The following is a 14,140-nucleotide window of genomic DNA, read 5'->3' on the forward strand; positions in this document are numbered from 1 at the left end:
TGCAATCAGGAATGTAAATACTAAAAGGATGCCTTGAGATATGCATTTAATTTGTTCCCTGACCATGCTCGTAACTCAAAACATGCATTTTAAAATAATCTTTCTCCTTTGAAATGAATGGAAATGCCATTAATCCATTCCAGCCTACTCCTCACAAAAGACAAAAAGATGTTTTTTTTAACAATGAAAAATAGCAATATATAATAGTGTACTTTATAAAACACAGAGTAAGAAAATGAATAGAAAGTAAAGAATTTAAAAGTTTGCACATCATGATTTAATGCTGCAATCTACTTCATTGTGTTACTCCTTCAGGTGCCCCTGCCTTGGCCATCATAAGGTAGTACAATACTATATACTAGTCAATCATGCAGACACAATTGAATAATTGACTTTTTCTTCTACTCCTACTACTGAGGGTTGCGGTGACAATGTTACAATGGCTGTGTAAATGTGTTTCTCCACTGTATGTTGTGCTTCGACCTGGATGACATTGAATCTACTCAGAAATAAAGAGGAAAACGTTTTTTTTGCAAGCAAATTTGTATTTTATTGACAGTAGCGGGAGTTAAAAAAGAGACGGCCGGGAATTATGGTTAAAATTATTACAATCAAAAATACTTATGTAAACACAGTATAAAAGTAACACACTTAAATGTGCCTTTTGAAACCAGCAAATTAATTTTGAAAAGGAAAAATATATTACATAAACATTGGTTGGCAACCTCTTACTATAAATATACTTAGCATAACAAGAAAAATAATTAGATAATAAAATGCGAAACAACGGTCCATCTAGTTTATTTTTATGTTTATGCTTAATTTGAGGTTCATTACCTTGGAACCTTCACCCTTGTTTGTCCAGTTACCTCACCCGCTAATTACAGCAAGCATCGATTTCTTCGAAGAAATAGCATCAGCAACATTCTAGGTAATTTCTTTATTGTTGTATTTATTCAACGATACACATAAATATACTACATTTGTAATTGTTCTTCGTTTAATTGTGTATTTCTTTTCCAGTTTTTGTCGCATCTTCTGACGCTAGCTTCAGCCAGCACTAAGTTGTCATTACATGAGCGCCATAGTGGTTAGCTTACCCATTAGCATTGCGCGAGACATCCAGTTCCCGCCTCGTTCAATTATTATTATTATTATTCAATCAGACACTAAAGGCGATTCGGAAGAGCGTGACGAGAATGTCAGTGAACATGACAGACGTTGAAGCTACGGTGGTTGAACCTCCGCCAGGACAGTCGGCGCAAGTATCGCAGGGGGCCTGGGGTGAGTCGGCGACCACCTTGGATGTCACACTGGACAATCAGCATTTGTCGTCAAGTTTCCCACTCAATCACTAACACTAATTGGTAGACTTGTACACAATACATCCAAAATGCTAGAATTTAAGATGGAAGCAAAGAAAATATACCACAATAATGAAAGTATGTGTGATGTTAATTCGAAGTGGTCATATAACGCTAAAATGTTGAACACAGTATTCGTAAGAGAACGCAGTTGCAAACAGAAAACTAACGCCGATAAACAACCATCTACCCAGAATGGAGAACAGATTTTGACCAAATCTACAAAATGGAAGCACAACATAACAACAATAGGCAATCGACTAAGAAAGTAAAAGTACAAAGAAAAGTGTTCCAGTCAGAGCAGGAGCAACTGGTATCAAGAAATTCAATAACTTTTACTTGTGTTTGAAAATGAGTGCACCAAACAGGAAAGCCTGTTACCATGCAATTTTTGCTATACCAGAGTGTTTTGGTAGATATCGTCTGTGATAATTTGAATGTTTTTGTATATTGTAGTAAAATACTCCACCGACGGGATGAAGAGCCTCTTATGCCTACCTAAAGTAACAGAAATATTGGTAGGTAGGTTAAATTTATTTGTATTAATCCAATGGAGTCAAAATTGAAATGTTGTTTTCTTATAAATGTGTTCAGGCATATGTTTATCTTGATGGCCAGGCTAAAGTGTGCTGTTTCTTCATTGGCAAACGCGCAGGCCACTGAAGTAAACTAAATGAAGACATAATCAAAATTCTAACCACTCACTAAAAAAAAAAAGTTTAATAGAAAGTTCCAGTAAAATGAAAATGTAACAACCCTGCCAAGTTAGAATGAGTATAAAAAAAAATCCACACTGTGCCATTTTCTTTTTGTGGCTATCTGCACTCACATCTTTAAAAAAATTATCAGATACAAAGCCGTTTCTGTTGCACTCTACACCTTCAGTCTTTGCACATGTTTTTCAGCAGGTATCTTAAAACATGTGTAAAAAAGGCCCTGAATTCACTTTATTCACCTTTGATACATTTAATCTCAGAGACTTTTACTCAAGTAGGCTAACATTCTACAAGGTGGCTAACTTCAAATAGAAGGTTTTTCTTCTGTTAAGATACTTCTACTTTACCTCAAGTATCGCTTTCAGGTAATTGAGACATCATTGGACACATGAGAGAAACAAACATGTTATATCTTAGACGCAAGTGAAATAATAAGTTATAATAACTTAAAGAGCAAGTCAACCCCCAAAAAATTTTTCCAGAACATGTTCTACGCAGGCCCAGTAGTTGAAATACGGCATTCTGATTATTATTGCGTTTATAGAATATAAGCTAATGAGCAAAATGCACCCACTTTTAGCCCTCTCAGGGGCGGCCATTTTGTCACTTCTGTCGACTGAAGATGACATCTAAGATAACGACCAATCAGGGCTCACCTGTTTTCCGAAGCTGAGCCATGATTGGTTGTTATCTGAGCCCTGAGCAACTTGAATGTCATCTTCAGTCGACAGAAGTGACAAAATGGCTGCTCCCTGAGCTAGCTAAAAACGTGTGGATTTCTCATATTCTACAAGCGCAATATTAATAAGAATGCCGTGTTCAGACTAGTGGGCCTGCATAGAACATATTCTGGTAAAAAATATGTGTGGGTTGACTTCCATCTTTAATTCAATGCAAATACAAACTTCTTTTCAGAGGCTCTGGCGCCCCATAGTGGCCATCCATCGTCAAGCAGCTGCATGCCAGTGAGGAGGATCCAGTGCAATCTCCGGTCTATGAAGCCGCAGTTTCCCATCAACAAAGAAGATAACTTGCGCCAAAAAATAATCCACGGGTAAGGGATTTCATTTGGATTAAACACACTTGGAAAAAAAGAAAATCAAATCACTCTATGCAGTCTGCGTTCACTTGCAGGGACGGGAAAAATGACAGAGGACTTTGGGTTGCAGCGCTGAGGAATTTCATCCACGTATTTCAGCCTTACTTCAGCTTCCTGGAATCCAAAGCCAGAACCAAGATGTCGTCCACTGATATCAAGGTATGCACCTCAGTCTTGTTAATTAGAATTAGTAGTTATAGCTGGGGGGGGGGTCCTCAGTTTTATGACGGAATTACCTTCCTAGGGCGTACGCCAAATTTGTCTGCAAATTGGAATGTAAGGTAGTCACTGGCCTACTTTTACGCAATAGTAAAGAGTCATTATCATCTGTCAATTGTGTTTGACTAGGCAGTCATGAATGAAATGATCTGCTTTAAATGAGCATGCAAACAATAAGATTTATTTTTACAGCTGCATGTTAATGATTAACATTTTCGTTAATTAACAATCCTTTTCAGTCGACAGAAATGACAAAATGGCCGACCCCTGAGATGGCTAAAAACGGGTGGATTTTGCTGCTTAACTCATATTCCACAAAAGCAAAATTAATCAGAATGCTGCGGGCCTGCTGGGAACATATTCTTGGAAAAAAAACATGTTTGGGTTGATTATCTCTTTAACTCTTGGTTTTTAAAATGGATGTTTATGGTCTCGGCTGGACTCGGTCTTTTCTCGAATCCCAAAAGTCTTGGTCATGTCAATAACATTAAAAGTCACAGTGTGGACATATTTATGTATTGATTATACAGTATTTGTGTGTGTGTGTGTGTGTGTGTGTGCATGTGTGTGTAGCGTGTGCGGCTGTTGGAGCTCTCTAAGCAGCTGTGTGATGTATTGGAACGTCTGGTGCTTTCCTATGCCAGCCGCAAGCTCCTCACTTTGGACGAGACAGATCCTGAAAAGTAAACACGCATACACAAACACACACACGCACACACACACACCAATTCCAATTAAGTTGGGATGTTGTATAAAACTGAAAAACCAGAACACAATAATCCTCTCCAACCTATATTGAATTGAATACACACTGCAAAGATATTTCATGTCCAAACTGATCAACTTTGGTTGTTGTTTTTTTTTTTTACAAATATTTTCTCATTTTGAATTTGATGCCTGCAACACATTCCCAAAAAGCAGAGATAGGGACATGTTTACCGCTCTGTTAGATCACCTTTCCTTTTAACCACCACACTCAAAAAGCATTCGGGAATTGAGGTCACTAATTGCTCAAGCTTCGGAGGTGGAATTGTTTCCCGTCCTTGCTTGTTGTTCAACTTCAATCGCTCGCTATTTGTTTACATTCTACACAATTGGCATTGGGGTTTTGAATATATCCACACACACACACACACACACACACACACACACACACGGAAGAGTCGCCAACTTGGAATTTTTTTTTTTTGCATTGGTCCACTTCTGTCACCTTCAGCTGCATTGCTCAGTGTGGCGGGCATTAATTGTCCGAAAATCGTGTCGATCAAATTTGGTTGAACTCAAAAAGGTTTCACTGTAACACCAAAGAGCCATGACTGGACTATTCTCTTCTCTTGCCCGCAGTATGTCTCACTTCTGCATTGGCCGAATAGAGCTGGAGCAACTGAGACTATGCGTGACGGTGTTCCGCTACTGTAAGCCCACGCCGTACCTGGCCAGAGTCAACACCGGCGCGTTCAAACGCATGCGCTGGAACGTGGACAGGCTCGATGGAGCAAAAGATGAAGCGCAAACAAAGTAGTAAGTCTTATTTTCTTATTCCTCTCTTACCTGTCCACCTGTTTGTTGTTGTTTTTTTTCTTACTTTTTTTTTTTTTTTTTTGCCCAGCTTCTTCCTGTACTATGAGGAAATTCCTAACACAGACAAGCCAGATTCCACAGCGGAGCAGATGTGGTCCATTGGTCAGTGGGTACAGGTGACGCCTGACCCCAACACAGAGAACATCTTAGACTGGTAAAAAAAAAAAAAAAAAAAAAATAGAGGTTGAATTCATATGTTTTGTTATTATCAGTATACTTCAATCTTGTGTGTACAGTGTTTACGGTAGAGGACACAGTGGGCTTGGGATGACGGACTGGGACAGTGATGCATTCAAGATCTTACAAGACATATTCTTCCGTTATTCTTGAAGTCAGAGGGGTCAAGTAGATCAGAGTAAATGACTTGAATTGGATTGATTAATGACATAATCTAAAACACATGTTCCTTCAAAGTTAGATGAGCGGCGCACACGTCGCTGGCAATGATTAAGTATAACTTCCGGATCCGTGACCCTGGTTGATTTTACATTTAACCAGCGACATTGTCCAAATGGCTCTGTATGGAATTCACGTCTCGTGAAAAAAATCCACGCTTTATGCCGAGTTAGGACCACGCTCAAGACTTCAATGAGTCACGCCACTTAAGTTCTTGCTTGCGCTTGAGCTTCTTGCGCAAAGGAGGGGCAGGGGACCATGTGTTGGTGGTGGGGAAGAGGCAACCTTATATCAGCAGAACAGCACAAATCGCAATGCTGACAAAACTTTGTAACTAAAAACGGGTGGATTAACTCTTATTCCACAAATGCAATACTAATCAGAATGCCTTGTTTAGACTAGTGGGTTTGCGTAGAACATATCCTTGGAAAAAATACTGGATGTTTGGGTGGACTTCCGCTTTAAACCTGGAATTGAACTTTTTGCACACAAATACGATTCAACACCTTTCCGCAGTGGGCCCTGGAAAAGCCTTTTCTCACTCTCAGGCCACATAGTTCAAAAAGAGAGCTGCTCTCTGAATGGGAAGGAATGATTGTCGACCACAATGTGAAGATTATCGGTAATGCACTTCTGAAAAAACTTTCTAGTTAGTTTTGATTCATGTTTTGTAACTGGACTACACATTTCATAAAGGCTCTCTATCCGTTGATGTATGATATATATTCCTAATTTACTGCAAAAAATGGTTTTCTTGCATTGATGACTCAGTGACTTCATTAAAATTAGACAAGTTTTGCAGTTGATTATAACCAGCAAATGATTAGTTTTAACCGATTCACATATCCAATTGCATCCCTAAAAAGGACAATCGAACCAAAATGGACGAAACATGCCGAGAGAGAATACCTGCCTGTGGCTGGAAGGGATTCCATTAATATTAAGATTAAAATGCTGACTGCAATAAACTTTCAGTGGTCGTCCTGACTCCTTCAAGGAGCCAGTTTCTTCTCATCTTTTTACTTATTTGTGCATGTGTTTGTTTCAGGGTGCTATGCGACGTTCCAGAGGGAGCCTTCCACAAGCTGCTGTTCGTGGGCAAAGAAGAGCCGTCCAGCTACAGAGCCACCGACCACCTGCTGCAGCTGCTCAAAGCTGCTCACGTCCCAGGAGGACCATTTCAGCACAGCTAGACTTGAGACTCAGTCACAGGTTTGAGGAGGATATTGTTCTGTTGTGAATGAGTATAGCTTTGGACCAGGGGCTCATATTTCGATTTAGCACAAGCAGGATTTCAGGGTCATGTGAGGGGACTTTGCATGCCAATATAACCTCGTTCTCCAGAAGCAGATCTTATGTTATACGAGCCCCAGTTGTAGTCACAAGTGTGCTTACCTCATGTCTGTTTGAATATTAGTGTTGAAAACTACTTTTGGGCTTTAAAACGTTGACATTTTGTCTCGAAATAATTAACACTGCCACATACAGGCATGTTCATGGTGCTCAGTGTTTGATGTTATGCTAATTGTAAAAAAAACAAGAGTTTGTAAAGGTTTTAGACATTTCAAAGTTCACCTTTTATATTTTTGTAAAAAAAAAAGTTGTTGTCGAGATCTTATTAAAAATATTTACATTATACTTTGCTATGAAATACTTATACACAATTACACGCACACACTACTTTCGACACATCAGATCTTTTCAGTAATTTCCAATTTAACTACAGATGTAGTTTGCAAAAAACTATTTTTAATTTATTAAAAAAAACAGTTAATGGGATAAAGGGAAATAAAGTCATGTCATTTCTAACTGAAGATTTGGATAGCTAGCGGTATTTTCATTTATAGTGTTTTGTTAGCCGTTATGAAATGCGCTATATAAATAAAATTGTATTGTATTGTGTAAGCATCTTGTTACATCATTTGCAATGTGACTTCGTCATAAACAACAGGCCTTATGACATAATTATTCAACCATTCATCACAATAATTTTAACAAATACAAAAATAAAATAATAGTCAACAGCAATGATAGTACGGTAAATTTTAAGACTAAATAAAATAGCAAATTGATGCATAGTTGTTCTTACCTAGTCTAGGTGTTCCACAGCCACTTTGTAGGTGTTGTAATCCAGGATGCACTGAGGTTTTTGCTTTTCCAGATGTTCATCACAACACATAGCGTATCTCTCCCTGGATTTAGGTACGTGACAAAAAAAACAAAAAAAACCAAGCAAAATCAAATATTTTTTCTGAAAAAAAGAAGAAAATTAAACAATGTCAATATGTTACAAATTTAGGAAGTTATGACATTTTTAAGACTAAAAAGCGGGCAAAAAGGGCCTTACAGTAATTGTAATTACAATTAATGAATTAATTACATGAAGAACTGCACGACTTCTTCACTTGCTTCATGTAAAGTCACATCTTGCTGGCACCTTGCGTGCAAACGAGCAGCCAGACTTGACTGCAAACTCGTCCTGGCGACTTGAAACATGCATGTGAATAAACTTGCTTATGGAAGCACATAGATGTCCAATGCAAACATAGAAGAGCAGAAAGGGCTCTTTCATGTTGGCTCTGTGTCAGAGCATGTGTCCGCATTATGCAAGAGTCCCATCAGAGGCCATTAGGCCTTTATTGATTTGCTTTGATGAATTTCAGACCCGGGCGACCACAAACACAAAATGTCAACTCGACCAGCTTTCACACCACTCTTTTACATCAGTTCACAGATATAGTTTTCATTGTTTTTAAGTTTCTCATAGGCAAGCTTTTGTCAGAGTAAGTGCAACAGATCTGTATCAAAACTTACTGTTATTTATTTATTTATAGCGCCAACTATTGGTTTAATTAGGGCAATACACTTAAAGGGGAAGTCAAAGCAAACATTTTTTTTCAAGAATATGTTCTATGCAAGCCTACTAGTTGAAACAAGGCATTCTGATAAATATTGCGTTTGTGGAATAAGTGTTAATCCACTCGTTTTTAGCCATCTCTGGGGGCGGCCATTTTGTCTTCTGTCGACTGAAAATGACATCACAACTGCTCACAACGACCAATCCCGGCTCAGATTCAGAAAACAGGTCAGCCGCGATTGATCGTTGTGAGCAGTTGTGATGTCATTTTCAATCGACAGAAGACAAAATGGCCGCCCCTGAAAAACGAGTGCATTTTGCTGCTTAACTTGTATTCCACAAACGCAAAATTAATCAGAATGCCGTGTTTCAACTAGTGGGCCTGCTGGGAACATATTCTTGGAAAAAAATATGTTTGGGTTGACTTCCGCTTTAAAAACTATTTTTTTCTTGTATTTCAAAGTGTCATTAATAGATTCATCCAGTTTTATTAATTACAGCGTCTTAAAAATTGTGTTAATGGGAGTCAATGGCCCGAAAGATTGGAGTGTACAGCCGAAAATCTATTTCTAACATGTTTGCAAATGAAGCCGTTTTAAATAGCAGCTTGTTAAAAGCTGCGTGGCACAAATTCAGAATCAATAAAAACAAATTTAACAAAAAAAATGAACTTTTAACATTCACAGTAAAATGTTTTTTCCCCTCACTTACCACTTGTGGCACTCACACCACACTTTGAGACTCAATAGTTGCAGTTGATATCGTTGATGTCATACGTCTTTGATGATGTTCAACAAAGAATGAAAGAGTGTCTGAGCCGACAATACGCACTGTATAAATCTAAGTCAGCACCAGTTCCACAGCAGGAAGACTGCCGAGAAGATTAGAGCGACCCAACTGGTAGGTAATAATAGTCTATTTAGTCTTTGTGCTGTGTGCAATAGGGATGCCGTCATGTTCTGGAGTTAAGAGATGACAATGATAATACACAAATTGTCTTATATGAAGTTCCCAAATGTTAAAACATAAATATTAATTCCATTTATTTAATGTATATAGCTCCAATTCGCAAAAGATTTCACAAGATGCTTTTTATGTCAAGTACAGGTACGTACCACCGTTCTTGAATTCGCAAAACATTGTATTGCTATTAGTCACATTATAAATGCTTGTGCAGCTATAACTATATTTCTGGATCGACAACATTTTATGTATTGCTTTTGATGTTTTATGTAGAGCACTTTGAGTTGTCTTGCCAAAAAGGGCTTGCTGAGGGTGCTGTACTGGTTGTGTACAGGCGAGACACGTACGTGCCTGTGCGCAGAAGTGATGCAAGGCAGCTTGAAAGATCATGTTTGGTGAATATTAGAGTGGACATTAAAGTGGAAGTCAAGGACAAACATACCAGTTGAAATACGGCATTCTGATTAATAGTGTGTTTGTTTAATATCAGTTAATGAGCAAAATGCAGCCACTTTTAGCCATCTCGGGGGTCGGCCATTTTGTCACTTCTGTCGACTGAAAATGACATCCCAGTTGCTCAGGGCTCAGGTAACGACCAGTCACGGCTCAGCTTCAGAAAACAGGTCAGCCGCGATTGCGATTGGTCGTTACCTGAGCACTTGTGATATCATTTTCAGTCGACAGAAGTGACAAAATGGCCGACCCCAGAGGTGGCTAAAAACGAGTATTTACTCTTGTTCCACAAACACAATATTGATCAGAATGCCTTGTTTCAACTTGTGGGCTTGCATAGAATCCATTCTTGAACGAAATATGTTTGGGTTGACTTCCATTTTAAGTAAAATTTGATAATTCCAGCTAGCATGGTGTTGTTCACACACGCTATTAGCAGTTAGCCAAGCCGCTAATGGCGCGCAAGACGTGCTGTAAAGTCCTCTTGAACTTGAAAAAGGTTTGATTTCTTCATTTTTGGTTTTGTTCTAAATAGACACTCTAAGGACGATCTTTTTGATAATGTCAGCGAATGACGGCGAAGCAATGACGGTCAACCTTCTCCCGGGACAGTTGGCGCCAGTGCGGCGTAGGATCAGGGGGTCAGTGGTGAGTGGGCGTCTCGGTTCGAAGACCACCCGGATGTCAGGACGTTTGCATTTGTCGCAAAGTGTCGCGAGAGGCTGTTTCTACGATTGCCTAGGGTTATATTCTCAGCACAACTGCGCTAATATGTTGACATGACTTCATTTCCAGCAATCGGGACTTGAAGTTGCCGCAGTGAGGAGTTTCACCTATGCCTGCCAGCCCTACTTTAACTTCCTGGAAAACACAGCCAGAAGCATGCAGCTGCCATCTGACATGGTACAAACATCTCAATATTTGTACTTCAAGCATGTTGAAGACTCTATAAGAGGGGGTTTTGAAAGTGAGAAGTTACTTCGTGGGTACTGATTAGCGGGTAATAATAATAATGCAGTTTCTCACATTACCTTTACTTTCACATGACCGTTACCATTATTAAAGGGAAGTCAATACAAACATTTTTTTTTTTTTTTTACAAGAATATGTTCTATGCAAGCCCACTAGTTGAAACGGGGCATTCTGATAAATAAGAGTTAATCCACTCGTTTTTAGCTATCTCTGGGGGCGGCCATTTTGTCTTCCGTCGACTAAAAATGACATCACAACTGCTCACAATGAGCAATCACGGCTCAGATTCAGAAAACAGGTCAACCATGATTGGTCGTTGTGAGCAGTTGTGATGTCATTTTTAGTCGACAGAAGACAAAATGGCCCCCAGCGATGGCTAAAATCGAGTGTGTTTTGCTGCAAAACCTATATCCCACAAACGCAAAATTCATCAGAATGCCGTGTTTCAACTAGTGGGCCTGCCGGGAGCATATTCTTAAAAAAATGTTTGGGTTAACTTCCTCCCTTTAAGTAAAGATACTCCTAATGTTATGACACTGATCATGTGAATGATTTCTAACGATTTGACAAAAGTTAGGAAACTAATATTATGCCACACTGGCTATAAATGTTGTGGGTTTTTTTTTTCATCCATGCATTATCCAAACATATTCTCACTTTTAAAACAGAAACTCACAATGCCCTATCATTGTTGAGCTATTTTTTAGAACAGCGGACTGAAAAAGTTAGACCGACCCAACTTATTTATTTTTTTACTGTTTTTGGAGTGATTGGGAATGACCAACATAACAATACTGTAACTTTACAAACATAACACTATACCTTTTGACAATTTTGTGTCTGTGTGTGCGTAGTTTGTACAGCTGATGGAGTTCTCTCAGCAGATGTGTGACACATTGGAACATCTGGTGCTGACCTTCGCCAGCAACAATCTCCTCACTTTGGACGAGTCTGAGCCTGACAAGTATGCCTGCGAACACACAACAGAGGAAACAAAAATTACAGTGGCACCTACTGGTGTACATTATATCTGTTCTGTTTAGGGCATATATTCTCCGCTACAGAATTTTGATTATTTAAAAAAAATAAATAAATAAAACTGTTGTAGGGGGCCTGTGCCCCAGTAGAGCTTTATGCCTAGCAACACCCCTGCTCCAAAATGATCCCTTTTCAGGAGTCCCCCAAAACTTCACATTTGTTCAAAGTAAAACGACTCACCGCTTTGAAGACGTGTATTGGACAGCAAATACTGTCACCTTACGGCTTGCGTCTAGTGCACAGTAAGTGACGGGACATGCGGTCGGTCATTGGAGGCAGAACCCCGCCTGCGTTTGTTTGGCTTCTAAATGCGTAAACATGACTAACCTGCATCTCACCGTACGTGTGAAGAAGCACAGTTTGTTGCCAAGATCCAACGCCTATTAGTCACTGATTCATTGCAGCCGATTCTCCTCTCCTTTGTCGCCAGCATGTCTCACTTCTGCATCGGCCGCATAGTGCTGGACCAACTGAGGCTGAGCGTGACTGCGTTCCGCTACTGCAAGGCCACGCCGTACCTGGCCAGAGACAACACCGGCGTGTTCAAGCGCATGCGCTGGAACGTGGACAGACTCAATGGAGCAAAGGACGGCGGGAGCAAGGCTGAGACAGAGTAGTGAGTCCTATTTTCTCAATCTTCACTTTTCTTCACATATGTACATATACTTTTTTTTTTTCTTTTTTCTGCTCAGCTACTACCTGTGCTACGAGGATATTCCCAACTTGCACACAGACTGTGACAACCCAGATTCCAAAGCGGTACGGATGTGGTCCATTGGTCGGTGGGTGCAGTTGAAGCCTGACCCCAACACAGAGAACATTTTTGACTGGTAATATATTGAAAGTCTACACACCCCTGCGATTAACTCCAAATGCTGTAGTTATGTTCTAGGAGGATTTTACTCTAGCCGTCCAAGGCCACATTTACAGCATAAGAAAAACAACCCCAAAGCATTTATGCAGGCACCGCCGTGCGTCACTGGGGGTAAGGTGTTCTGAACTTTAAATCAGGGTTAAATCAGAGGCACTTTAGGTGGTGGCAGGTGTGTACTGACTCCCATTTAACACGAGTTATATTCTAAAACCAAATGGGTCAAACATAACCAAGTTATGGGTCAAAAAGGGACTGACACCTTTTGGGTTATTTAATCCAAAAAATTGGGTCAAATCACCAAACAACCCAAGTTTTTGAGTTATGTACAAAAAAAAAAAAAAAAAAAATCAACCAAATTTAGTGGTTGTTTTCTGGGCTACTCTTGACAACTCTTTGGATTCAATTACCCAAAAAGATGGGTCGAATCAACTGTGGCGATTCATCTGTTTTGGACCCATAATTGCGTTATTTTTGACCCAAGCGCCACTACAGGTACGCAAAGGACGGTATACAATTATGATATAAATATATTATATATTATATACATACACAAACACACACATATGCAGAGCTGCACGTTTTACTAAAAATTGAAAATGGTGACTCACTGCGTTTTAGAAGCCTCTTCCCAGCCTGGTCCCTCACTCAAATCTGTCCCCCAAGCAGCAACGACTCATTCCCCTCCCGCGCTCGCCGCGGCCATCGACCATAAAATCACAACAATGTCAACTTTGCCACAATCGGACTGGGATGTATTTTGTTTAGGGTGCTGTGTGAAGTTCCCGAAGGCGCCTTTGAGAAGCTGCTGTTTATGGGCAGCCAAGAGCCATCAAGCTGCACAGCCACAGAACACCTGCTGCAGCTGCTCATGTCATCAGTCGTCTCAGTTCGGAGCTCGTCCGGGGTTCTCAGGACGGTATAGCGCCGTTGAAAATACGCAATGTTTTGAACCATCATTACAAGCAGGTTTCATCGTTGCTTGACGGGACGTTGGGAGACCAAGTTTTCTCACAATGCAAGCTGGAAAATGCAGTTTCTGCAGAAAATGCACGTCAGTGCTGAAACTGAACTGAAATTCTGCATAATGAATGTGGAATGGTTTGAACCAGCTAAGTAACGGGGACTGAGGATGCAATGTAAAACGCCAATTTGAGAATTGTAATGTGAAAATGTAATTGTACTGTGGAAAGTGCGGAGTGTGGGAACTCCTGGTTCATTATGTGGAAAATATTTTGAAGTTGGGATTAGTCAAGAAATGTTGGACAGTTGTAGAAACTGCACAAAATTCCCCGATGTGCCACATGACGAACTGCAATTTTGTGAGAATACACTGCAGTACTGTTGTAAATAAGTTTTGGACCATAGGCTCATTTATTTTATTACAAGAAGGATTGCAAGGTTGTGTGAGGGGGACTTTTAGCAGTCAATATATTTAGTGTTCACAAGAGATCTTGCCTCATTTTTGATGGAATAATCCTCTTACAAATGGCACTGTCTTTTAAGTGTTAGGGTTTAAAACATTGGAATTTTCGCCACTGTTTACACTGCCCACAATTTCCTGTCTGAATGTCATATAGAAAAAAAGGCAAATTGTATATCAACATTTTC

At 39.8% G+C, this 14,140-nt stretch overlaps 2 protein-coding genes and 1 long non-coding RNA gene across 13 annotated transcripts; 2 read left to right on the top strand and 1 right to left on the bottom strand.

The window, feature by feature from the left end:
- Positions 1-810: 810 nt before the first annotated feature.
- On the top strand, positions 811-7,013 carry LOC147146237 (UPF0575 protein C19orf67 homolog). Of its 8 annotated transcripts, XM_086032343.1 has the most exons (10): positions 854-931; positions 1,024-1,090; positions 1,167-1,284; positions 1,821-1,886; positions 2,996-3,134; positions 3,215-3,338; positions 3,972-4,081; positions 4,743-4,919; positions 5,008-5,133; positions 6,424-7,013. In XM_086032343.1, the coding sequence occupies exons 2-10, from the start codon at positions 1,076-1,078 to the stop codon at positions 6,566-6,568; spliced, it is 1,020 nt and encodes a 339-aa protein (XP_085888469.1). In that variant the 5' UTR covers positions 854-931; positions 1,024-1,075; the 3' UTR covers positions 6,569-7,013. The 8 variants fall into 8 exon arrangements, with proteins under 8 accessions (XP_085888470.1, XP_085888473.1, XP_085888476.1 ...); XM_086032344.1 differs by lacking the exon at positions 1,024-1,090 and having other exon boundaries at positions 811-931; XM_086032346.1 differs by lacking the exon at positions 1,821-1,886 and having other exon boundaries at positions 855-931.
- Positions 2,826-7,910, bottom strand: LOC147146238 (uncharacterized). 3 transcript variants are annotated; one of them, XR_015087025.1, is made up of 4 exons: positions 7,756-7,910; positions 7,465-7,567; positions 4,950-5,130; positions 2,826-4,074 (listed from the first exon to the last, which is right to left on the bottom strand). It is a non-coding gene; the product is annotated as an uncharacterized LOC147146238 (long non-coding RNA). The 3 variants fall into 3 exon arrangements; XR_015087023.1 differs by having other exon boundaries at positions 7,465-7,626; XR_015087024.1 differs by lacking the exon at positions 4,950-5,130 and having other exon boundaries at positions 7,465-7,626.
- Positions 7,911-8,968: 1,058 nt separating this feature from the next.
- LOC147146239 (UPF0575 protein C19orf67 homolog) lies at positions 8,969-13,979 on the top strand. Of its 2 annotated transcripts, none has more exons than XM_086032351.1 (7): positions 8,969-9,132; positions 10,184-10,296; positions 10,444-10,551; positions 11,475-11,584; positions 12,089-12,274; positions 12,351-12,488; positions 13,298-13,979. In XM_086032351.1, the coding sequence occupies exons 2-7, from the start codon at positions 10,210-10,212 to the stop codon at positions 13,452-13,454; spliced, it is 786 nt and encodes a 261-aa protein (XP_085888477.1). In that variant the 5' UTR covers positions 8,969-9,132; positions 10,184-10,209; the 3' UTR covers positions 13,455-13,979. The 2 variants fall into 2 exon arrangements, with proteins under 2 accessions (XP_085888477.1, XP_085888479.1); XM_086032353.1 differs by having other exon boundaries at positions 9,112-9,136.
- Positions 13,980-14,140: the final 161 nt, after the last annotated feature.

Source organism: Filicampus tigris, chromosome 6 (assembly GCF_054856515.1).
Source record: "Filicampus tigris isolate MCC_2025a chromosome 6, RoL_Ftig_1.0, whole genome shotgun sequence".
Taxonomy (NCBI): domain Eukaryota; kingdom Metazoa; phylum Chordata; class Actinopteri; order Syngnathiformes; family Syngnathidae; genus Filicampus; species Filicampus tigris.

Coding starts and splice junctions, on each gene's coding strand:
- LOC147146237 (XM_086032343.1), top strand. Junction 1,887..2,995: donor AGTAACAGAAATATTGGTAG/GTAGGTTAAATT, acceptor ACTTCTTTTCAG/AGGCTCTGGCGCCCCATAGT. Junction 5,134..6,423: donor ACAGAGAACATCTTAGACTG/GTAAAAAAAAAA, acceptor TGTTTGTTTCAG/GGTGCTATGCGACGTTCCAG.
- LOC147146239 (XM_086032351.1), top strand. CDS start 10,210: ATGTCAGCGAATGACGGCGAAGCAATGACGGTCAACCTTCTCCCGGGA. Junction 10,297..10,443: donor GTAGGATCAGGGGGTCAGTG/GTGAGTGGGCGT, acceptor CTTCATTTCCAG/CAATCGGGACTTGAAGTTGC. Junction 10,552..11,474: donor TGCAGCTGCCATCTGACATG/GTACAAACATCT, acceptor GTGTGTGCGTAG/TTTGTACAGCTGATGGAGTT.